The 24,419-nt window shown below is 37.0% G+C and overlaps 1 protein-coding gene across 1 annotated transcript in view; it reads right to left on the minus strand.

The window, feature by feature from the left end:
- OSBPL11 (oxysterol binding protein like 11) overlaps positions 1-24,419 on the minus strand; it is an 88,923-nt gene that overhangs the window by 59,495 nt on the left and 5,009 nt on the right. Inside the window, exon 2 of the mRNA XM_065943098.1 lies at positions 4,695-4,763. Coding sequence (XP_065799170.1) covers positions 4,695-4,763 — 69 coding nt within the window. The remainder of the gene's footprint in view (positions 1-4,694; positions 4,764-24,419) is intronic.

Genomic DNA, 24,419 nt, shown 5'->3' on the forward strand with positions numbered 1-24,419 from the left:
GGGAACATTTCATGCAAAGATGGGCTCAATAAAGGACAGAAATGGTATGGACCTAACAGAAGTGGAAGATATAAGAAGTGGCAAAAATACACAGAAGAATCATACAAAAAAGATCTTCATGACCCAGATAATCACAATGGTGTGATCACTCACCTAGAGCCAGACATCCTGGAATGTGAAGTCAAGTGGGCCTTAGGAAGTATCACTACAAACAAAGCTAGTGGACATGATGGATTTCCAGTTAAGCTATTTCAAATCCTAAAAGATGATACTGTGAAAGTACTGCACTCAATATGCCAGCAAATTTGGAAAACTCAGCAGTGGCCACAGGACTGGAAAAGGTCAGTTTTCATTCCAATCCCAAAGAAAGGCAATGCCAAAGAATGCTCAAACTACCGCACAATTGCACTCATCTCACATGCTAGTATAGTAATCCTCAACATTCTCCAAGCCAGGCTTCAGCAATACATGAATGATGAACTTCCAGATGTTCAAGTTGGTTTTAGAAAAGGCAGAGGAACCAGAGATCAAACTGCCAACATTCGCTGGATCATCAAAAAAGCAAGAGAGTTCCAGATAAACATTTCTGCTTTATTGACTATGCCAAAGCCTTTGACTGTGGATCACAATAAACTGTGGAAAATTCTTAAAGAGGTGGGAATACCAGACCACCTGACCTGCCTCTTGAGAAATCTGTATGCAGGTCAGGAAACAACTTAGAACTGGACATGGAACAATAGACTGGCTCCAAATAGGAAAAGGAGTACGTCAAGGCTGTATATTGTCACCCTGCTTATTTAACTTACATGCAGAGTACATCATGAGAAACACTGAGCTGGATGAAGCACAAGCTGGAATCAAGATTTCCAGGAGAAATATCAATAACCTCAGATATGCAGATGACACCACCCTTATGGCAGAAAGTGAAGAACTAAAGAGCCTCTTGATGAAAGTGAAAGAAGACAGTGAAAAAGTTGGCTTAAAGCTCAACATTCAGAAAACTAAGATCATAGCACCTGGTCCCATCACTTCATAGCAAATAGATGGGAAACAGTGGCTGACTTTATTTTTTGGGGCTCCAAAATCACTGCAGATGGTGACTGCATCCATGAAATTAAAAGATGCTTACTCTTGAAGGAAAGTTATGACCAACCTAGACAGCATATTAAAAAGCAGAGACATTACCTTGTCAACAGAGGTCTGTCTAGTCAAAGCTATGGTTTTTCCAGTGGTCATGTATGGATGTGACAGCTGGACTATAAAGAGGGCTGAGCACAGAAGAATTGATGTTTTTGAACTGTGGTGTTGGAGAAGACTCTTGAGAGTCCCTTGGACTGCAAAGTGATCCAACCAGTCCATCCTAAGGGAGATCAGTCCTGGGTGTTCATTGGAAGGACTGATGTTGAAGCTGAAACTTCAGTAGTTTGCCACCTGATGTGAAAAGCTGACTCATTTGAAAAGACCCAGATGCTGGGAAAGACTAAGGGCAGGAAGACAAGGGAACGACAGAGGATAAGATGGTTGGATGGCATCACCAACTCAATGGACATGAGTTTGGGTAAACTCTGAGAGCTGGTGATAGACAGGGAGGCCTCGCGTGCTGCAGTTCACGGGGTCGCAAAGAGTCGGACATGACTGAGAGACTGAACTGAATTGAACCTTTCTGTTCCTCTTTATCATTCAATCTGCAATTCATGCTGGTAACCCAGGATATCGTTGCTGTGCCACAAGCCTCCAGGCAGTCCGGCAGAAAAGGGAAATGAGCTTGCAGCAAACCAGTTGACAACCTGAGACCTCTCTGATGGGACAAACGGGTAAAAGGTTGTGTTCTCAGTGGCAAATGGGGATGGGCTGTAGTCATTCCCACACTTCCCTTACTGCTAAAACTGGCCTCTAGGACAGCTAGAAGAATTGCAAAGGCAGAAGCAGTGCCCTTCCCTATGCTAGAACTTTGCTTGGATCTCTTAGCTAACTCCCTGGGCAACCAGTGGCCAATGGATCTTTTTAGTATGCTCCCCCACACAAGTATACAAACACATGGTCCTTCTTCCCATGGCCTCAAGTCACCACTGACCTGAAATGCCATGTTTAACATATACTAAATCTTAAATGCTTGGGTATACTTTGGAGCTTTCCTACTCTGTTCCACTTCTGAGAACTTCTCAGTAATATTCAATAATATAACATGAATGAAATTCGTTGAATGTCATGGGCGAGAAAAGTTAACCTATTTTCGTTTTTAAAAAGAGAACAAAACATCGCAGCACTGTTTATAATAGCCAGGACATGGAAGCAACCTAGATGCCCATCAGCAGATGAATGGATAAGGAAGCTGTGGTACATATACACCATGGAATATTACTCAGCCGTTAAAAAGAATTCATTTGAATCAGTTCTAATGAGAGGGATGAAACTGGAGCCCATTATACAGAATGAGGTGAGCCAGAAAGATAAAGAACATTACAGTATACTAACACATATATACGGAATTTAGAAAGATGGTAACGATGGCCCTATATGCAGGGCAGAAGAAGAGACGCAGAAGTACAGAACAGACTTTTGAACTCTGTGGGAGAAGGGGAGGGTGGGATGTTTCGAAAGAACAGCATGTATATTATCTGTGGTGAAACAGACCACCAGCCCAGGTGGGAGGCATGAGTCAAGTGCTCGGGCCTGTTGGGCTGGGAAGATCCAGAGGAATCGGGTGGACAGGGAGGTGGGATGGGAGACCGGGATGGGGAATTCGTGTAACTCTATGGCTGATTCATATCAATGTATGACAAAACCCACTGAAAAATAAAAATTAAAAAAAAAAAAAAAAAAGAAATGAAAAAAAAAAAAGAGAGAGAGAGAACAAAAAACAGTGCTAAAAGCAAAGGGATATAAAATTTTTTTTTTTGGTATTTTATACATCATTTAAATGTATAAGCCTTCAAATAATTACATAAAAACTGAGGTGAGAAAATGCAAAATGAAAAAAGACTTTGTTCTTTCTTAAAAAAAATAAAGGGTGGGAACCTTAGAGAACTACCCTTTTCACTTTAACAGGAAAGATTCTCTTCTATAATTTCATATCCAGCTTTGACCTCTCATATGACTTCCAACTTCCAGCTATCACTTTTATGTGAAAGCCCTACTGTTACTTCAGTTAAACATATCCCAAACTGTCTTCTCTTTTAGGCAATCACATGTTCATTACAATGCTTCAACTATTTTTTGAATTCTGAAAAACATTCTTTCATATACTATGTACCATTTTCTAATTGTTTAAGGGAGAAAGACAGAATCAGCTTATCATTCCATTTAACCAAAATCAGAGGTCTCCAAATGACATGTGAATAAGAAGCAGTATTTATAATGAAAATACCAACCTGGGAGTCAGAACTATTTGGGTTCAGATTCTAGCTTTATCACTTTTTTAAATAGTTTTAAAAAACCACAATGAGATAACACTCAATACCCATTAAGATGGCTATTATACACACACACATAGACACAACAGAAAGTAACAAGTGTTGAGAAGATGTTGAGAAACTGAAATCCTTGTACACTGCTGGTGGGAATGTAAAACAGTGCTATGGAAAACAGTATGGAGATTCCCCCAAAAATTAAACATAGAATTACAATGTGATTCAGCAATTCCACTTCTGGGTATACACACACACACACAGGAATGAGAGTACTAACTCCGATATTATGTATACCAATGCTCACAGCAGCATTATTCACAATAGCCAAAAGATGGAAGCAACCCAAATGTCCACTGATTGATAACTGGATAAATAAATGTGGTATATACATACAAGGGACTGTTTTTCAGCCCTCAAAAGGTAGAGAATTCTGACACACACTACATGGATGAACTTTGAGGACATTACACTAAATGAAATAAGCCAATCACAAAAGGACAAACATATGATTCCACTTATATAAGGTACCTAGAGTAATCAAATTCATAGAGACAGAGAGTAGAACTGTGGTTGCTTAAGGACTCAAGGGGAGAGGAAAATGTGAAATTATTGTTTGATAGGTATAGTTTTAGTCTGAGAAGATGCAAAGAGTTCTGAGATGAATGGGGGTGATGATTGCACAAAAATGTGAATGTATTTAATATCACTGAACTGCACATCAAAAAATACTTAAAATGGTAAATTTTATGTTATATTTTACCACAATAAAAAAATAAAAGTTTAGTCCCCTGCCCCACAAATATCAATTCCACAAAGTATTTAAGATAGTTGGCTGTGCTACCTCTTGACTGCTTGTTTGACCTCAGGTTGGTTATTTAAACTTTTCAAGGTCCCAAAAGAGTTTAAGAATCCTCAACAACGAAAAGAAGCAAGAATCCTCAACAGGCACCTAACACAAATCTCTTTGCTGTCTCCAAACCATCCTAAAAGCCTAACCACTGGAAGTACACATAAGAAGCCCAAGGCGAGTTGATAAATGATACTAATCTTAACGTAACAGTAACTTCTGACGTATTTGGAGGCTGCAATTTGGGCAATGTTAACTCCTCTTACCTCCTAAAAATACAAAAAGAAAGTCATTAGACTTTTGGAAAACATGGTAAATCTTTCTCTAACATGTTTCCCAGCCATGTAACATCAGATTATAAAATTATCAGACCCATTTCTGTTCTCTTGGGGGGGAGAGAGAGAGAGAGAGAGAAGTGACAGGAGAATTACACTTACCTGTACTGCCACCCAGTGACAAGGTTGGTGTACTTCATTAGGTAGCCATACACATTTTCCATGTGGTCACTGTTTCAAAAGATCAGAAAGTGCCAAAGTCAGTGAAAATTAGAAGAAATTCCAGGAAGTTAACTGTACAGTTGAAAAAATAGCTTTAGAGACATACTTTTTTCTATAAATGTCTCAAGTTTACTTCAGAAGTAAAATTCATAGGTTAACAACCATATTTCATATTAATAGGACTATATATTTTATCACAGTTCTTCAAAAACAAGTGTAATCAAATAATTGTGTATCTCAAACATAAAATCATTATATAAGTATAAAATTACATAACTATGAAACAAATATGCTGTAAATATAAATAAAAGCATTTAATAACCTAATTCAACACTGAACAAAGACAACCCAGTTTTATGGTTCCAGAACAAACTAAAAAAGCATCTCTAGGCTGAATAGTGCTTCCTCACTCTGGTGGGACACATTATGTCTCTGAATCTTTGGGCTTCCAAAATGAAGATCCTGTTCTTGATGTCTGTGACACCTCACTCCCACTCCCCCATCCCAGATAGGCATGAAGCAAAGTGCTCACTGCAAATCTTGCCACTGGAAAGATTCATTTGGAACCTGTATGATTAGCCTTGCTACTACTGAGTTTCTTTACTTCTGCCCCCCCTTTTCTATTTAATAGATATATTCTGTTATAGTGATTCACAGAAAATGCAGTATCTCACTACTTCTTTTCCAATATTTTAAGGTTCCCTATACTTATGAAAAGATATCAAAGCTACAACTACATTGATATATCTTTTTGACATACAGGCTTCATTTTTGTATTTTGTAATTTACATTAAGAATTCCTTTTAAACTCATCTAAAGTTTTAACTTTACACTATAAAATGCAACTAATATTAAACATTTATTTTCTCTACTATCCCTGAATTGCAGAGTTTATTTGGTAAAAGTTCAGCTAACCAGCATTTAGGAAATGGAAAATATGAGATAACTGACAACCTTTAAAACATGGACATCAAAAGTGAAATCAAGAGAGAGCTGACACAACAAACAGAACAGAACTTTTAAAAGATTTAGATTGATCTGAATGACAAATGAAAAGAGATGAAGATAAAGACACTCTCTTGCGTAAACACATAACAAAATAACTATAAGATTCTAGGAGTTTTTATTAGTGGAGATCAAATAGGAGGATGCCTCAGGGATAAACTCAGCATTGGGTGTCTTTCTAACCTCATTTCTTAAGAGTGTTTGGAAATAAAGATCAAATCTGAAAGTAAAGAACTGATCCCAGTTCAAAAAATATATTATTTTTTTCTATATTTTTCTTCCAATCCAAGGTTAGCAAAAAAACACCGTTTTTTCCACTAACATTAAATGAAACTGCTCAAGCCCTTTTGGTTTTATAAGGTCAGTAATCTCAAGAAGGTAAAGGCTGTCAACTTCTAAAATGCCAGCCCAAAGTTATGATAATTATATATGTACTCTGTCATGTTAAAACTGTCAGTACCATTTGAATTCTCATTTCAGGATTTTCTAAATCCCATATCTAGAGGAAGGATTCTCTGAAAACTCAACCTGTTAGATTTTTGCCCTATTTCCATCCTTAGGTCACAGCAAAGGTACTTCTTTCAGTTACACTGGTACTTGAAAAGGCAGAGAGATACTCCTCTAGTCTGGTTCTCAAATTTTTCCCAGGTTTCAAACAGCTTTTTGGGGCCACAGGAGTCCCAGTGCCCCTGGACTCTGCCCAAAAATAATTTCACGAAAAGTTCCTCATCTGTTTTTGATATTTCACATATAGCTTAGCTGTCTTGAATAGTTCTCATCCTCAAAACTTATTCCTTCACTTAAATATGGAATCTAATAATGCCCCCCCACCAAAAAAAAAAACAAAAAAACAAAACTCATAGATAGAAGAGATTAGTGGCTGCCAGAGGTGACAGGTGAACAAAATGGGTGAAGGTGATCAAAAGACACAAATTGCAGTTATAAAATAAGTAAGTCCTAGGGATGTTATTTATAATATGGTGACTATAATTAATAATACTATATTGTGTATTTGAAAGTTGCTAAGTATAGATCTTAAAAGTTCTCATCATAAGAAAAAAAAAGTGTAACTGTGTAGTGATAGATGTTAACTAGACTTGTGATCATTTTGCAACACATAAAAAAATCACTGTCACTTAAAAGTAATGTTACATGACAATTATATCCAAATTTTTAAAAAACCTTATTCTTTGCCTATTCTTGTGGCTTTATAACCTTAATATTTATTTAATTACATTCTCTATCAACCCAGAAGAGGACTAAGGTGTCACAAAACCAGAATTAAATATTTGCCTAAAGTACCTAGATAGTCCATAATTCACCATTTTTTATTTTCCATTTTAATCTAGCTTCTCTACACCAAACTTTCATTATTAAACAAGCATCATTTCATAGCTATTAGTATGCAATAAAAATATTACAATGTAATTATAGTTCACTTCCTCTGGTTCTAGGATTACATATATTCTTCAAATGGATATATGAACTGTGCAGAAAATCTGTCTTAAAACTTCAAATAAACTATCCACAACTAAGAAAAACAAAACTCTTTATTTCAAAGCAATGAGGGCTCATGTTCCTTACCTTTGTTCAGTCCCTCATATTATTAAATGTATTCCTTATTTGGGTCATAAGTTAATTATATTAGTCATTTAATGACTATCAATGAATTTTTTAGAGTATAATTTCAGTAGCATTGTTCACTAAACAACAAAAGTTTATCTTCATACTGCATAATAATGTTTTATGTTCAACTCTTAATGTTTTTAGTATTTTTGATTCTTGTATCTAAAAAGTTAACCTTCTCACAAAAATCACAATAGGGATACTGACATGGTTCATTTGGTAGCAGCATAAAGCCAACTTCAAAAGAAACAAATTCAAACATGCAATTATAAGCTGCTGGCCTGCTTTTACTACAGAAAACAGACATCTGAGGTTACAAAGAACCGACTTAAGAACATCCCATCCCTGAACAGCTGGTGACACTGTCCCTCCCTCATCCTTCCCCTTCTTTTGTCAGTGCAACCAGCGGATGTGGAACCACTGCGCCATCTGGTGGCCCGCATAAAAAGCTCTCTGAGTGCAAGTCCTTTGTTCGCTCTCCTTTCTTCTCTCTACTTCCTTGTAATTGAGTTATTATGTAGTACCTCTAACACTCATGGTTTGTTCCCAATTAAAATATGTGCATTTAACCTGTTAATATGAATAAAACCTAGTTGTTAAAGTGGGAATATACCACATATTTGATTATAGCATATTAATATTTTTCCTATGAAGTAGAGATGATGGTCCAAAAGATTAATACACTGAAAAATAGGCAATAAAAAAGTTAATTTCTTCTTCAGTCCTTCAGCAACTCCACCACTCAAATTGGGTACATTCTGATCTTGTTAACATTTTATTGAAATCAAGTTAGAAGCTGATAGTCTCTAAACACAGTTGATGAACTGAACTATATGTCAAGCAGCATTATTCTATTTAATTTGCTGTTCAACACCTCCCAAGTATCTTAATAATGACTGTTTCAACTTCTAATTCTCCATTATTATAACACAGATTTCTTAATTCTTCTTCATCAGACTTAAGGAAAACACGTAGAAGCTTCTAAATTAAGCTACTTTTTAAATAGTTTCAAATTCTTTTATTTCAGTTCAACACAATTGTTCAGTACCTTCTAAATATCAAGCACTCTGAAAATCCACTGAAAAGGATAGGGAAATAAAGAAGGCTATACCTCTTTATCCCAAATTCATTACCAAATATAAGAAAAAGATCTTGAAGGAAAAGACACTGACCCACGGCGACTCTGTTTTTAGCTGTCATACAAATGAAAATGATAGTTCGTTAAAGATACAGTATTCATTAAACAAAGACACAGGATTCAATGGTGATTAGGTTGAAGTGACAGGACTTATCAGATGTGGAATGAGAGTGAGAGTAAGAGTAAGACAGAAGGGACAAAGGCAAAAACCCAGATTTCCAGCTGGCACTACTGTGTAGATATGAACACCTTCACTGAACTGGGGATCATAAAAGAAGTTTTGGGTTTGTTCCAAATTACCATGGTGATTTTAAGGGACCTATGAGACATTACACAAAGAGATATCCAATACGGTAGTAATGATTTGGATTGAACACACAGATTTTGGTGGTAATCAGCACATAAGCATATAACTGGTATTTGAAATCATAAGGGCAAATCACCTAGGGATTATATAAAATGACAAGGGGTGGGAGGGAGGCTCAGGAGAGAGGGGAGATATGTATACCTATGGCTGATCCATGTTGAAGTATGGCAGAAACCAACACAATACTGTTAATTATCCTTCAATTAAAAATAAATAATTTTTTTAAAAAATGACAAGAGAAGGGGCAGATTCTGAGAGAGAACCCTAGAGAAAAGTTTTAAAGGCAAGAAGAATACAGAGAGGAGATAAGAGTGGCTGAATAGTAGGACGAAAACCAGGAGTATTTCAAGTAAGTTTTTGGTCAAGAATGCTAATACTATTTGAGGCTAAAAGAAGATGAAGACTGAGAAATTTCTATTAGATTTAACAACCAAGGGAATCCAACCAAGGGTGGTCCAGTGGTTGGGAATCAGTGCTTTCACTTGTGTGGGCCTGAGTTCAATCCCTGATAAGGGAACTAGGATCCCATAAGCCACGACACATGACCAAAAAAAAAGATTTAACAACCAAGAGATAATAATTCAATGTAATGATGAAGGCAGAGCTAGCTGGCAATGCACTGAAGAAAGACTGGGAGAAAGAAAAGTGGTTAAGGCAATGTGGGCTTGAGGCAGGGGCAGTTTAAAGTGCCTAATGGATAGGCTACAGTAAAGAGAAGAGCTTCCATGGTGGCTTAGATGGTAAAGCATCCGCCTGCAATGCGGGAGACCCGGGTTCAATCCCTGAGTCAGGAAGACCCCCTGGAGAAGGAAATGGCAGCCCACTCCAGTACTCTTGCCTGGAAAATCCCATGGACGGAGGAGACCATGGGGTCGCAAAGAGTCGGACACGACTGAGCGACTTCACTTCACAGTAAAGAGAAAAAGGCTCACAACTCAGAAGAGGGCTCCAGAGCGCAGGTAGAGGAACTAGCATCAGATACCTTAGGGCACTTAATTATAGGCAGAAATTTATGCAAGCTGTAGTAAAGAAAGTGCCAGTCAGTCACAGTTCAATATTCCTACTTTCTACTAGGCAAAAATTGTCCTTCAAAAAGGCTGAATTTTGGTTCATTCCCTTGATAATATAAATAGCATGAACGGAGGGAGCCACCTTCTTAGTTGAGGAAAAAGCCACTGACAACAGATGGGAATGATTGCAACACATGTACCTCCTTCTGCTGTAAAAAGATATTCCACAGAGCATGACTGCTTCTTACTCATCCTACAGTCCTTGCAGCACCTAGTGCATAGTCAGGGATATAAGCAGGTGTTCACTACATCTCTGTTGAATGAATTAAGCAATGAGAAGACAGAAGGAGAATTTTCCTATAAAAGCACAAGACAACTGAGAAGCTTGCAAAAAAAAAAAAGAAAGAAAGAAAAAATTTAAATTCATAGCCTGTATACTGAAATAAATCCCAGATAAAACAAATTCTAATTGCAACTATCTTAATCTATACCAAAAAGTATACAGTCAAAGGAAACTCTCACCTTTCTGCTAAAGATTCTTAAAAATGTTAATGCTCTTTGGCGTAAGAATTTCACTTCTAGGTATCCTGACAGACAATAGAAATGTAGACAAACATAATATGCAAACATGTCCATTGTAGCACTATTTATGATAGTAAAAAATATAAAATGGGGAAAAAAGGAAGTGAAGAGGAAAGAAAAACAAATTAAACAAATGAAATTAAGAAAATGATTAACTAATATAGAATAGTAGTCACCAGTTAAAATGTTTATGAGCTTTTAACATGGGGAAACACTTATCAAGAGCACTAAAATTGCAGGTTACAGAATTTTATATAGTGTGTAAAATACATGCACAGAACAAAAGTACACAAAATCCTAAGTGTGGTTATCACTGGATAGAAGAATTATGGATGATTTAATTTGCTTCCTTTACTGTTTCACATTTTTCAATCCTAATACATTATTTCTATAATCAAGTAAAACATTTTAAAATGTTTTATCATATTGACTAGATGGGACAGTCCAGACACAGAGCTATTTATACTTATTAATATAGGTATGGATTAAATTTTTTGAAACTTTCCAATGTGACCCTATGAGCATTGCTTTTTTTGGGATGTAAAACTATGTTCCTATAAGCCTTTAATTCTCAAATTAGGTTAGTGACTTAGCGAAGTCGCTCAGTCGTGTCCGACTCTTTGCAACCCCATGGACTGTAGCCTACCAGGCTCCTTCGTCTATGGTATTTTCCAGGCAAGAGTACTGGAGTGGGTTGCCATTTCCTTCTCCAGGGGATCTTCCCAACCCAGGGATTGAACCCCGGTCTCCCACATTGCAGGCAGATGCTTTACCATCTGAGCCACCAGGGAAGCCCCAAATTAGGTCACACATACCCAAAACTGGGCTAGGTGGTTAGGAGAACAGGGTAAAACAAGGCTATATTTCTAGAGCAAATTTACTTGACTGTAAGAAATTAAAGTATTTTTAATGTTAAAACTCACATAAATGTTAAGAAACTTGCTCCCTGCTCACATATTTTCATGAGGATGACTTCACCAGAGAGCTCCTGTCCTCCTCTCCCAGCCTTCCCCTTTCCCTTCACTCTTTCCATAGCTAGGCATGAATAGCTCACTCCCTTCTGGGCACTCTTCTTTGTATCCTAGACTATCTACCCAGAAAACATACTCTCATTTGCTCTGACAGAGATAGGACCTGGATATTCTAAGCTGCTTGTAATGAGGTGGATGTGTGTGTGCGTGCGTGTGTGTAAGTGCTCAGCCGTGTCTGATACTTTTGAGACCCTAGACTATAAACCACCAGGCTCCTCTGTCCATGGGATTCTCCAGGCAAGAATACTGCAGTGGGTTGCAATTTCCTACTCCAAGGGATCTTGCCAACCCAGGGATCAAAGCCAAGCGTCCTGTGCCTCCTGCATTGGCAGGCAGATTCTTTACCACTGCACCACCAGGGAAGCCCTTACCCATTAGTTATCGCTATTATCAAAACCAAAACCAAGGGACTTCTCTGATGGTCCAGTGGTTGAGACTCCGTGCTTCCACTGCAGGGAGCACGAGTTTGATTCCTGGTGTGGGATCTAAGATCTCACATGTTGTGTGGTGCAGCCAAAAATATAAATAAATAAAACCAAACAAAACAGAAAATAACATGTGTTGGTAAGAATGTAGAGAGATTAGAACACTTGTGCATTACTGGTGGGACTATAAAATGGTGTAGCCACGGTGGCGAACAGTATAATCATTTCTCAAAAAGTTAAATGTAGAATTACTATATGATCCAGCAATTTCACTTCTGGGTAGATACACAAAAGAATAAAACCAAGAACTCCAACAGATATTTGCACACAAATATTTATAGCAACATTATTCACAACAGCCAAAAGGTACAAATAACTCTGGACAGTCCCATGTAAATCAATGAAGCCAGAACATACCCTCACATCATACACAAAAATAAACTCAAAATGATTTAAAGACTTAAATATAAGATAAGACACCACAAAACTCCCAGAAAGAACATAGGCAAAACCTTCTGACATAAACAGTACCAATATTTTCTTAGGTCAGTCTCCCAAGGAATAAAAGCAAAATCACACAAATGGGACCTAATCAAATTTACAAGCTTTTGCACAGCAAGGGAAACAATAAACAAACTGAAAAGACAGCCTACAGAGTGGGAGAAAATATTTGCAAGTGATGCAACCAACAAGGGTTTAATTTCCAAAACAAACAAACAGCTTCTACAATTCAATAACAAAAACAAACAAACAACCCAAGCAAAAAAAGTGCAGGAGACCTAAATAGACATTTCTCCAAAAATGACACATAGATGGCCAACAGGGACATGAAAACATGCTAATTATTAGAGAATTATCTAGTGACAGATAAATGTTACTCGAAATTTTATTTTAAGCTGACATTAATAACCTTCACTTATTTTAAAATTATTCAGTAATTGTTCTCCAGGATGTTAAAACTTATTATAAAAAAAAAACAAAATAAGATACATGTACCCCTACATTCATAGCAGCACTGTTTACAATAGACAAGACATAGAAACAACCAAAACGTCCATCGACAGATGAAGGGATGAAGCAGCTGTGGTACACATACATACACACACACACACACACACACACACACACACACACACACAAATGAAATATTGCTCAGCCGTTTAAAAGAGTGAAATAATGCCATTTGCAGCAACATGCAAGGACCTCTAGGTTCACCCTAAGCGAAGTTAAGGCAGAAAGAGAAAGACAAATACCATGTGATACCACTTATATGTGGAATATAAAATACAACATAAATGAACATATCTATGAAACAAAAACAGACCCACAAATACAAAGAACAGACTTGTGATTGCCAAGGGAGAATAGGGGTAGGGGAGGGAAGGATTGGGCATTTGGGATTAGCAGATGCAAACTATTATACATAGGATGGATAAACAAGTCCTATTGTCTAGCACCAGGAACTATATTTAATATCCTGTGATAAACCATAATGGAAAAGAATATGAAAAAGAAAATATATATATCTGAGTCACTTTGCTGTAGAGCAAAAATTAAACACAACATTGTAAATCAACAATACTTTAATTAAAAAAAATTTTTTAAGGCAGAAACAACTCAGATACCCATCAGATGAATGGATAAATAAAATGTGGTATATATTTACATACAGGGAATATTTATTCAGCCTTAAAAGAAAAAGAAGGAAATTCTGACACATGATACAACACAGATAAATCTTGAGGACACTGCTAAATAAAATAAGCTAATCACAAAATGACAAGTATTTTATGATTCCATTTACATGAGGTACTTAGATTTGTCAAAATCAGAGACAGAAGGTAGAACAGTGGTTGGGGCGGGGCCTGATATAATGAGTTATTTAATAGTTACAGAGTTTTAGTTTGGGATGATAAAAAATTCTGGAATGAATAGTGGAGATGGCTGTATAACAATGTGAATATATTTAAGGTCACTGAACTTATAAATACTTACAAATGGTTAAAGTTGCAAATTTCATGATATGTACATTTTACCACAATAAAAAAATAATCTGACAATTTGACTGCATCCTATCTGATCCGTATGTCCTCTCAACTGGTCCTGAACTCATGGTGTTATTTATTGAACTCTGAAAAGCCCAGTAACAGATATATTACAGGGTAGAATACAAATCCTCGTGAATTTTGAAGATCATAAAGTTACATCAGCCATGGGCTCCTTTAAATCACAAACTGCACTGACTGTCTTACATAATTAAGAGAGTTTTCATAAAGGAAGTTAGAGCAACACAGCTGTAAAACATTTGCCTATACAGACTGGAAACAGAAAGAAAAATTCAATATATAATCTGATAGTTACAGACAACTAAATCCCTCATGGAGGTAATCAGCCATCTGAAGATGGGAAAAAAGAAACTTATACATGAAAGGGTAGAAAGTCAACTCTAACACTTACAGAAAGTTAGGAAGTTGTTTATTATAATGTGAAGAGCAGGAGCTTAACCCAGACAAACACAAGTTTGAATCCCAGTGCGATCTTAGGCAAGTAACACATCTGGTCCTGTGTCTTTATCTGTAAATGTGAATAAAAAAATCGAACTTCAGATTTATAATGAGGAATGAAGAAGAGATATTTCAACCCAAATATATTTGAAGTGCACTTCAATATGGTGAATGCCCAGGAAACACTGGTCTTCTCCCACTCAAGGGAGTCGATTCCTCTGCAGACAAAGGGCTCATTTTCTAGATCAGTTCTCTAGATCTGTCTTACTTTGTTAGATTGACATTTTCAAGTCAGAATGATGGGATCTAAAAAGCTGAGTCTCCCACTTCTTTTATTTGAAAAAAATAATTTTTTTGTCCACTAGGTATCTTGTCAAGAACTATGAAGGGTCTGAGACATCATCCTATTTTGTGGTCTGAGATCTCATCCTATTTTGTTGTTGTTCGGTCACTCAATCATGTCCAACTCTGCGACCCTATAGACTGTAGCGCGCCAGGCTTCCCTGTTCTTCACTGTCTCCCAGAGTTTGCTCAAACTCATGTCCATTGAGTTGGTGATGCCATCCAACCACCTCACCTCATCCTCTGTCATATTCTTCTTTTGCCTTCTATCTTTCCTAGCATCAGGGTCTTTTCCAATGAGTCGGCCCTTCGCATCAGGAGGCCAAAGTGTGGAAGTTCAGCTTCAGCAACAGTCCTTCTGATGAATATTCAAGATTGATTTCCTTTAGGATTGACGGATTTGATCTCCATGCAGTACAACGGACTTTCAAGAGTCTTCTCCAGTCACCACAATTTGAAGGCATCAATTCTTTGGTGCTCAGCCTTCTTTATGGTCCAACTCTTACATCCATACTGGAAAAACCATCGCTTTGACTATACGGATCTTTGTCGGCAAAGTGATGTCTCTGCTTTTTAATATGCTGTCTAGGTTTGTCGTAGTTTTTCTTCCTAGAAGTAAGCATCTTTCAATTTCATGGCTGCAGTCACCGTCTGCAGTGATTTTGGAGCCCAAGAAAATCAAATCTGCCACTGTTTCCACTTTTACCCTATTTGCAAGCCAACAAATTAGCTTGCCACAGTTTCCTGGATGCTGGCAGAATACATTAAACTCCTATATCAGAGACCAAAGGCTTCAGTAGTCACAGCAATAGCAGTAGATTATCAGCCCAGTCACATGGGGCAATGCAGAGGGCAGGAGATGCCTGCACATGTGGTAGGTGGCCTACAGACAAGGAACCTTGAGTGGAGGGAACCCAAATCTTTTAAGAACAGTAAGTCTATCTGACCTCCATGGCAAGGAGACATAATCTTTATTATATTGGACAGTAAACAAATCTGACTTTTAAAAAACAAACAAACAAAAAAACAAACAAACCTGACTTTTGCTCAGGAGGGAGATATTATCTCTATCCTCTAAAACTTTTTGCTATACAAATATTTTTTGGAAAAAAACAGTAAAGAACAAAGGAGAGTCAGTACCTCAACTCACAAGGGAAGCAGAAATATGAGCAACTCATAAAAACTTTTTTCCTAAAAACTGTTCCCTAACTACATACATATACAGTGAAAAGTCTCTTTCCGATCTTGTCTTCCAGCCAACAGTTCCCCTCCTCAGAGATAAGCACTTCCCTCAACTTTTTACCATCTCTTCAAGAGAGTCTGTGTACCTGCAAGTGTGTGTGTGCACTGTGTGCACTCACTAAATTTTTTTTAAATGGTTGCTACTACATACACTGTACCTTGCTTTTTTCACAATTTTCTTATGGATGATTTCATTTTGACACATATGGATTTAATTCATTCTTAGCATCTGCATAGAAATCCACTGCACAGCAGTATTACGATATATTTAACTAGTCCTCCTAGTGATGGACATTTGCTTCCAGGCTTTTTATTATTACAAACAATACTACAACAAACTAAGTTATACACATCTTTGTATGTATTTGCTAAAAGTGAAATCCCTAGGCGAAAAGGATATGCATTTTAAAATTCCTTTTTAAAGGAGGATAACTGCTTTACGATGCTGTGTTGGTTTCTGCTGTACAACATGTGAACCAGCTGCACGTATGCACGTACCCGCTTCCTCCTGACCCTCTGGCCCAGCCGCCTCGGCCATCAGAGCGCCAGGCGAGGCTCCCTGTGTCAAACAGCAATTTCCCCCTAGCTAGCTATTTTAGGCATGGTAGTGTATTTACGTTGATGCTACTCTCTCAACTTCGTCAAATCCTCTGCAAATAGGTTCATCAGCATCATTTTTCCAGATTCTACATATATGCATTAATATACAATATTTGTTTTTCTCTGACTGACTTCACTCTGCATAACAAGCTCTAGGTTCATCCACCTCACTTCAACTGACTCAGATTTGTTCTTGAAATGTATATGCATTTTGAATTTTTATATATTGTCAATGTGCTCTCTAAAGAGACTGCAACCAATGTTAACTCCCACCTTTCAATACAAAAACGGCCAGTTTCCTCACACCAACCTACAGCACCACTGCCAACAAAGAGAGGATGAAGTCTTTACTTATAAAGAGGACTTTCAGACATTACTAGTAGGATCTTCAATAGCTTTATGTTCAAAATTAAGTTTCTAAAGCTTAAGCGTTGACAAAACCCACTGAAATGTTGTGAAGTAATTAGCCCCAACTAATAAAAAATAAAAAAAAATAAATAAATAAAGCTTAAGCGTGAGGTAGTATAAACTGTGGAATGCACACCTGAAAGGGATACATGATCAAGTTTTGACTTTCCCAGTGACTAATGCCACGAGTGACGTTGGTCAAATCACTTAAATTCTCTTTATGTTTTCTCATGTGTTAGTTAGATGACCTTTTCAATCTAAAATGTGTGTACATTACTCATCACTCAAAATTCCAAAGGTTTTCCTCAACAGAAAATTGTTATTTCAAAAGTAAAGTTTGCATGTAAGAGCAACATATTTCACATTTAAAATTTTTACAGAAAAGTAGACATATTTTTCTAGTACAATATCTTGTTCACATAGTAGCATTTACTTATACCCCATATACTCTCAAAAAGTCTTCATAATAGCCATTTCAATAAGACTTGGACACCACAGAACAAGAGGACAGCAGGATACTAAAAGTCCCTGCTATCCTCTCCCTATCTGAATGTCTATTCTCTCTACTTTTGTTATGTACCTCTCTCTAGCTTTAAACCATACTTAGTTCCAAAAACACACTTACAGTAACATTTAAATTTTGCCTGTACAGCATAATTCAAGAAAGAATACATTCTTCCCTTGTGCTAATTCTTTCTAAATTGAATGTAAAAAGAAATAACAGAAAAGCATTTCCCTTCCTCCATATTTGAACTAAAAAGGAGAAAAAAATATATATGGAATTTAGAAAGATGGTAACGATAACCCAATATGCAAAACAGAAAAAGAGACACAGATGTATAGAACAGATTTTGGACTCTGTGGGAGAAGGCAAGGGTGGGATGTTTAGAGAGAACAGCATCGAAACACGTATATTATCAAGGGTGAAACAGATCACCAGCCCAGGTTGGATGCATGAGACAAGTGCTCGGGGCTGGTGCACTGGGAAGACCCAGAGGGATGGGATGGGGAGGGAGGCGGGAGGGGGGATCGGGAGGGGAATACATGTAAATCCATGGCTGATTCATGTCAATGTATGGCAAAAACCACTACAATATTGTAAAGTAATTAGCCTCCAACTAATAAAAATAAATGGGAAAAAAGGGAGAAAAAAGGTGATAACCACACAAGAAGCTCCAAGCAAAGTTATTTTTCATATATATATATAACCTAACTAAAGAGTTGACTCTTTTGAAAATTTTACATTACTTAATGACAAATTCAAACTCTCAAGTTTTTTTACCTTAAAGAACCTGTAAGTTATTCAAAAAACAACACAGAAAAATTTTAAAGCTCACTCTATTACTGAAATAAAAGAAACATCTGGGAATTCTCTGGTGGTCCAGTGGTTAGGACTCCACACGCTTACTGTCAAGGGGTCAGATTTGATCCCTGGTCGGGGAACTAAGATTCCACATGCCTCGTGGAGAGGCAAAAAAAAGAAATCTTTTTTTTTTTAAAATAATAGTTTCATCATAATTTTTGGTGGCAAATCTTCAAGTTTCCTATTTCTAGGAAGTAGATCACCTCCAAATACAAATTTGCATAATCAAATGATTCCATATCTTGTATAGCTATAAAACCATGTGAAATTTTAAAAATATAACTTCAAAATATACAAGGTATACTCTAAAATGAAACCATGTCTCTGGTTACCAAGAATATAATAATAGAAACAAAAATGTCAAAGGCATAAGTATATTTTGTACAGAATTTTCCCAACTGCTGATCTATTAATAAATTGATTTACTATTTATAATGAGACCAAAACAGAATAAAATCCCACTCAGAATTTCATGCTAAAATTTCACTCATAATAAAAAAGAATCAAATTAAAACTATCCTGAAATACCATTTTTTAATCTATTAAACTTTTAAATTTTTGCCAGTCTTTAAGCGCCGAAAAATTGATGCTTTTGAACTGTGGTGTTAGAGAAGACTCTTGAGAGTCCCTTGGACTGCAAGGAGATCCAACCAGTTCATCCTAAAGGAGATCAGTCCTGGGTGTTCATTGGAAGGACTGATGCTGAAGCTGAAACTCCAATACCTTGGTCACCTGATGCGAAGAGCTGACTCACTAGAAAAGACCCTGATGCTGGGAGCGATTGGGGGCAGGAGGAAAAGGGGACGACAGAGGATGAGATGGCTGGATGGCATCACTGACTCAATGGACATGAGTTTGAGTAAACTCCAGGAGTTGGTGATGGACAGGGAGGCCTGGCGTGCTGCGATTCATGGGGTCACAAAGAGTCGGACACGACTGAGCGACTGAACTGAACTGAATAACACATTACACTGATAAGGCTGATGGGAAACAAGCACTCAATCACTGCCACCATACACCCCAATGAGGAGAAATATAATAACTATTATCAAAATGACAACCTGATTCAGTAAGTCCAACCTCTAGGTATTTTTCCCACAGATATATTCACATTTTGTAAGATGACATGTGTGGAAGGTTATTAACTACAACACTATAATAACAAAATTTTGGAAAACAAATGTCCATCAATAGGGAACTTATTAAAGGTAGACTGAATTGTGTCTCTCCAAAATTCATATGATGAAGTCCTAACCCCCACTGTAATGGTTTTTAGAGATGGGGCCTTTGGGAGATACTCAGGTATAGATTGGGGCCCCTATAATGAGATTTGTGCCTTTAAAACAAACACCAGAGAGCTCTCTCCCATCCCTCTGTCTCTACCATGTGAGCACACAGTGAGAAGATCACCTGGAAACCTGGAAAAGAGCCCTCAGCAGAACCTGACAATGCTGTCACCCTGATCTCAAAACTTCCTGCCTTCATAGTTGTGAGAAATTAAATTTATGTTGTTTAAGCCATTCAGAGTACAGCATTTTTGTTATGAAAGCCTAAGCTAATACTACATACATATATATAGTTTGATACCATTTGTGGTAAAATTAAAAGTGGAGCAAATGTATATTATATTTACTTAATTCTTAAAAAAAAAAAAAAATCTCTGAAAGTACACAAAAAAACAAGTGTTTACCCTCTATTTTTAGGTGAGAGGAGTCCTGAGCAGGTGGAGATCAGGTGGAAAGATTTTCATCACAAATCTTTTTTTCCTTCTGGATCAAGTGAACATATTACCTATTCTCCAAAATTAGATTTAGAATATTTTTCATTTATGTTAGTTATAAATACATGAAATATCTACAAAATTGATAAACAACTTATTCTTTATAGAATTGAGAGTACAGGCTCAGGCACTACATTAAAAAGGCCTCTTGTATCAAGGATAGGAAACCTGTTTCAGAAGCAACTGTTGGTGGCATTTCATCTCATCATTTACATCATTTTCATTCTGTCCCTTTCTTCCGTCCCTCCCTCTTTCTCCCTCTGTCTATCTCTCTTTCCTATGTCCTTTTTTCATCCCTGTTTTACATCTTGTTCCATTTCTAATTTTCTCTTCCTTCTATCCCTCTGACTAGGGTTTCCAGCTACAGCCAGTAGCAACCATAGGCTTCAGTCTACCCCTCCAGGGACTTTCCAGCCAACCTCAAGAATAGTAATGGAAGCAAATTGCAAAAGCAGGGGAACTCAAGTATGCAGAGACTCTGAGTAGGAAATGATGCTTTGTTACAATACCTAATTAACCAAAAAGAAAATCTTTTTTTCACCAGAAACTAAACTGCTTTAAAATTTTCCTAAAACCCAAATATTATCGAAATGCTAATGCAACTTTTTAATTAGGCAATTTAGTTTTAAGTTAAACCTGAACAAGTCTGAACACAAATTATTTGATTAAACAAAATCAGTACAGTGGAAGATTCTTAGCTAAGAAAGATGTTCCCTCTCTCAAAGTAGTATAACTTACATTAAGAATATTCACCACTATTTTCAGAGTGCAGAGTGCTAACCATTACACCATGAGGTCTGTTATCTCTAGTATTTTCAAAAGCAAAAACAAAAGACATAATTTCCCACAAGTCTATTTAACAGGCAGTTACCTCTGGGACCTAAATTACATGACATTCAGAAAATACTAAAAAGACTAATTTGTGTGTCCTAACATTAAGTTGTTTGTATAGTTTTAATAAATAGAACTTCTTGAGAAATATGAACTCAAATAGACTATACTTAAACTCATAAAGCAAAAATATAAGAAATCACAGTATACTATAATCAAATCTTGTTCAAGGCTTGGTAGAATTCTCACTAGATTTCTGCAACAGTATTATTATTGTTCTCAGTTTTATGCCTGTAAGTTGTCTTCCCCTTGTTATCAGCTGTAGTAGACTTAAGACAAAGAAAACAAAACAAAACAAAAGCTAGGGAACAGAAATGCATATTCAACTTTCCTTTAGAGAAAAAAAGCAAACGTTAACAACTTTTTCTTCAAATCAACCCCAAAAGTGGTAAAAATCTCAAAGACAGCAAACACTAGGCTATATTTAGGCAAATGTCATTTCCCTATTTGCAAATGGGTACTTTTCCCTGTAACAGAGTATTTAGAGTGGAAGACACTAGGTCTGACCACAAAAATTATTTCTATGTATTTGCAGACTTCTACCCAATCTACTGAAATGTATACTATTTGCTAATGTTAGCATACTGTTTTCTAACAAAGAGATCTGTTTGTTAACAGTGGTTAGCTAGCACAGACTCCAAAATAAGAAAAACCAGTCCCATCATATGCCCCAATTTGCTTTTCAGTTCCTCCTCTGGGTAGTTCTCTTCTCTCCATTTTAAATAAAAAAGTGGCAGCTTTGCAGATTTGTAAACTTTTCTTAAAGCTGACAAAAGAAAAATAGTGGAAACATGCACATTTTATAAACTGAACATTTACTATGAAAAAGGAAGGAAAGATCTAGAACTAAGAAATCTATTTTCATTTTAAATAGTGAATATAAATCATATGAGTATAAATTACTCTGGAAAGAAAATTTAAAACTAACAAACACATGTCTCAGCTTTGGTTTTTAAAAAGTTCATCATGATACATTAATATTTTGCAAATATAGTTAAGGCTCTTCCCTTTAGTGATCCTTTTTCACGATCCTCCCAAAATAAGCCTTGGGGTCCCTACTTCCACTGTTCTGAGAGCATACATTATTTTAGAATTAACTAACAGAGAGCTTCACACATGGAAAAGACTCAAAAGTATTTGCTGCATGAGTTACAACACCAGTAAATGATGAAACTTTTGTTGTTGTTCAATCGCTAATCATATCCACCTCTTTGTAACCCCATGGACTGCAGTAAGCCAGGTTTCCCTGTTCTTCCTTCAGTATCTCCCAGAGTTTGCTCAAATTCATGTCCATTGAGACGGTGATGCTACCCAACCAGTTATCTCATCCTCTGCTGCCCTATTCTCCTTCTGACTTCAAATTTTGCTGGCATCAGGGTCTTTTCCAATGAGTAGTTCTTTGCATCATGGTCACAGCCCTGTCATGGCGAAGGGGCTTGCATAACTCGATGAAGCTATGAGCCATGCCGTAAAGGTCCACCCAAGACAGACAGGTCATAGTAGAGAGTTCTGACAAAATGTGGTCCACTCTAAGAGGGAATGGCAAATCACTCCAGTATTCTTGCTATGAGAACCCCATGAGCAGTATGAAAAGGCAATGAAGAAGCTTCCATGTTCTAACTAATTCTTCATCAATTATTATTCATTCCTTTAGAGAGCTCATCTACTTTTAATATCTTTAGGCAAACAGCTCCCTGGGAATAAAATTTCTTTCATTTACTAGCTATATTGCCAACTTATTAGACTTCTTTCTGGGAAAGGGCATTGTCCCTAAATTGTTGAGGCAGCATATTCTCCCAACCCTCATATTGAGGGTCTCTGATCCAGGGGCCCCAAGTAATAAGCAAAAGAAGAAAAAACAGATGGGGCTTCATGAAAATTAAAAGCTTCTGTGCTACAAAAAATGTCATCCAAAAAGTGAAAAGACCAGAATTCCCTGGTGGTCCAGTGGTTAGGACTCTGGGCTTTCACTGCCGTGGGCCTAAATTCAATCCCTGGTTGGGGAACTAACATCCCACAAGCCCTGTGGCTTGGCAAAAAAAAAAAAAAAAAGTGAAAAAACAACCCACAAGTGGGAAAAAATATTTGCAAATCAGTATCTGATAAGAGAGGGCTTCCCTGGTGGCTCAGACGGTAAAGCGTCTGTCCGCAATGCGGGAGACCCAGGTTCGGTCCCTGTGTCGGGAAGATCCCCTGGAGAAGGAAATGGCAACCCACTCCAGTACTCTTGCTTGGAAAATCCCATGGACTGAGGAGCCTGGTGAGCTACAGTCCATGGGGTCGCAAAGAGTCGGACACAACTGAGCGACTTCACCTTCACCTTCTGATAAGAGAATTGTTCACAGAATACACAAAGAACCCTTACAACTCAATAATAAAAAGACAAATAATCCAATTTTAAAATGGCCAAAGATATCAACAAAAAGTCTACAAATAATAAATGCTGAAGAGGCTGTGAAGAAAAAGGAATCCTCCTACACTGTTGGTAAGGATACAAACTGGTACAGCCACTCTGGAAAACAGTATGAAGGTTCCTTAAAAAACTAAAAATAGAGTTACCATATGATCCAGCAATCTCACTCCTGGGCATATATCTGGAAAAGATGAACACTCTAACTCGAAAAGACAGATGCACCCCAATGTTCACAGAAGTACTATTTATAATAATCAAGACATGGACGCAACCTAAATGTCCACTGATATAGATGAATAGGTAAAGAAGATGTAATACACACACACACACACACACATACAAAAGAATACTACTCAGCAAAAAAAGAATAATGCCATTTGCAGCAATATGGATGTACCTAGACTTTAACATAGTAAGTGAAATTAAGTCAGAAAAAGACAAATATCATACATCACTTATATGTGAAATCTAAAAAAAAGACACAAAGGAACTTATTTACAAGATATAAACAGACTCGCAGACATTGAAAACAAATTTCTGATTATCAAAGGGGAAAGGGGGTAAGGGATAAATTAGGAGTTTGGGATTAACAGATACAAATTGCTGTATATAAAATAGATAAACAGCAAGGACTTGCTGCATAGCACAGGGAACTATATTCGGTATCTTGTAATAACCTACAATGGAAAAGAATCTGACACTTTGCTGTATACTTGAGACTAGCACAGTATTGTAAACCAACTATCCAGTTCAATTTTTTTAAAGTGGCCAAAAGATCTGAATACACATTTCTCCAAAGAAGACAGACAAATAACCAGTAAGTACATGAAGATACTTAACATTATTAGTCACCAAGGAAATGCAATTCAAAAACCACAATGAGATGCCATTTCATACCCACTAGGATGGCTAAAACCAAAAAGACAGACAGTAACAAG

The sequence above is a fragment of the Muntiacus reevesi genome, chromosome 8, assembly GCF_963930625.1.
Source record: "Muntiacus reevesi chromosome 8, mMunRee1.1, whole genome shotgun sequence".
Taxonomy (NCBI): Eukaryota; Metazoa; Chordata; class Mammalia; order Artiodactyla; family Cervidae; genus Muntiacus; species Muntiacus reevesi.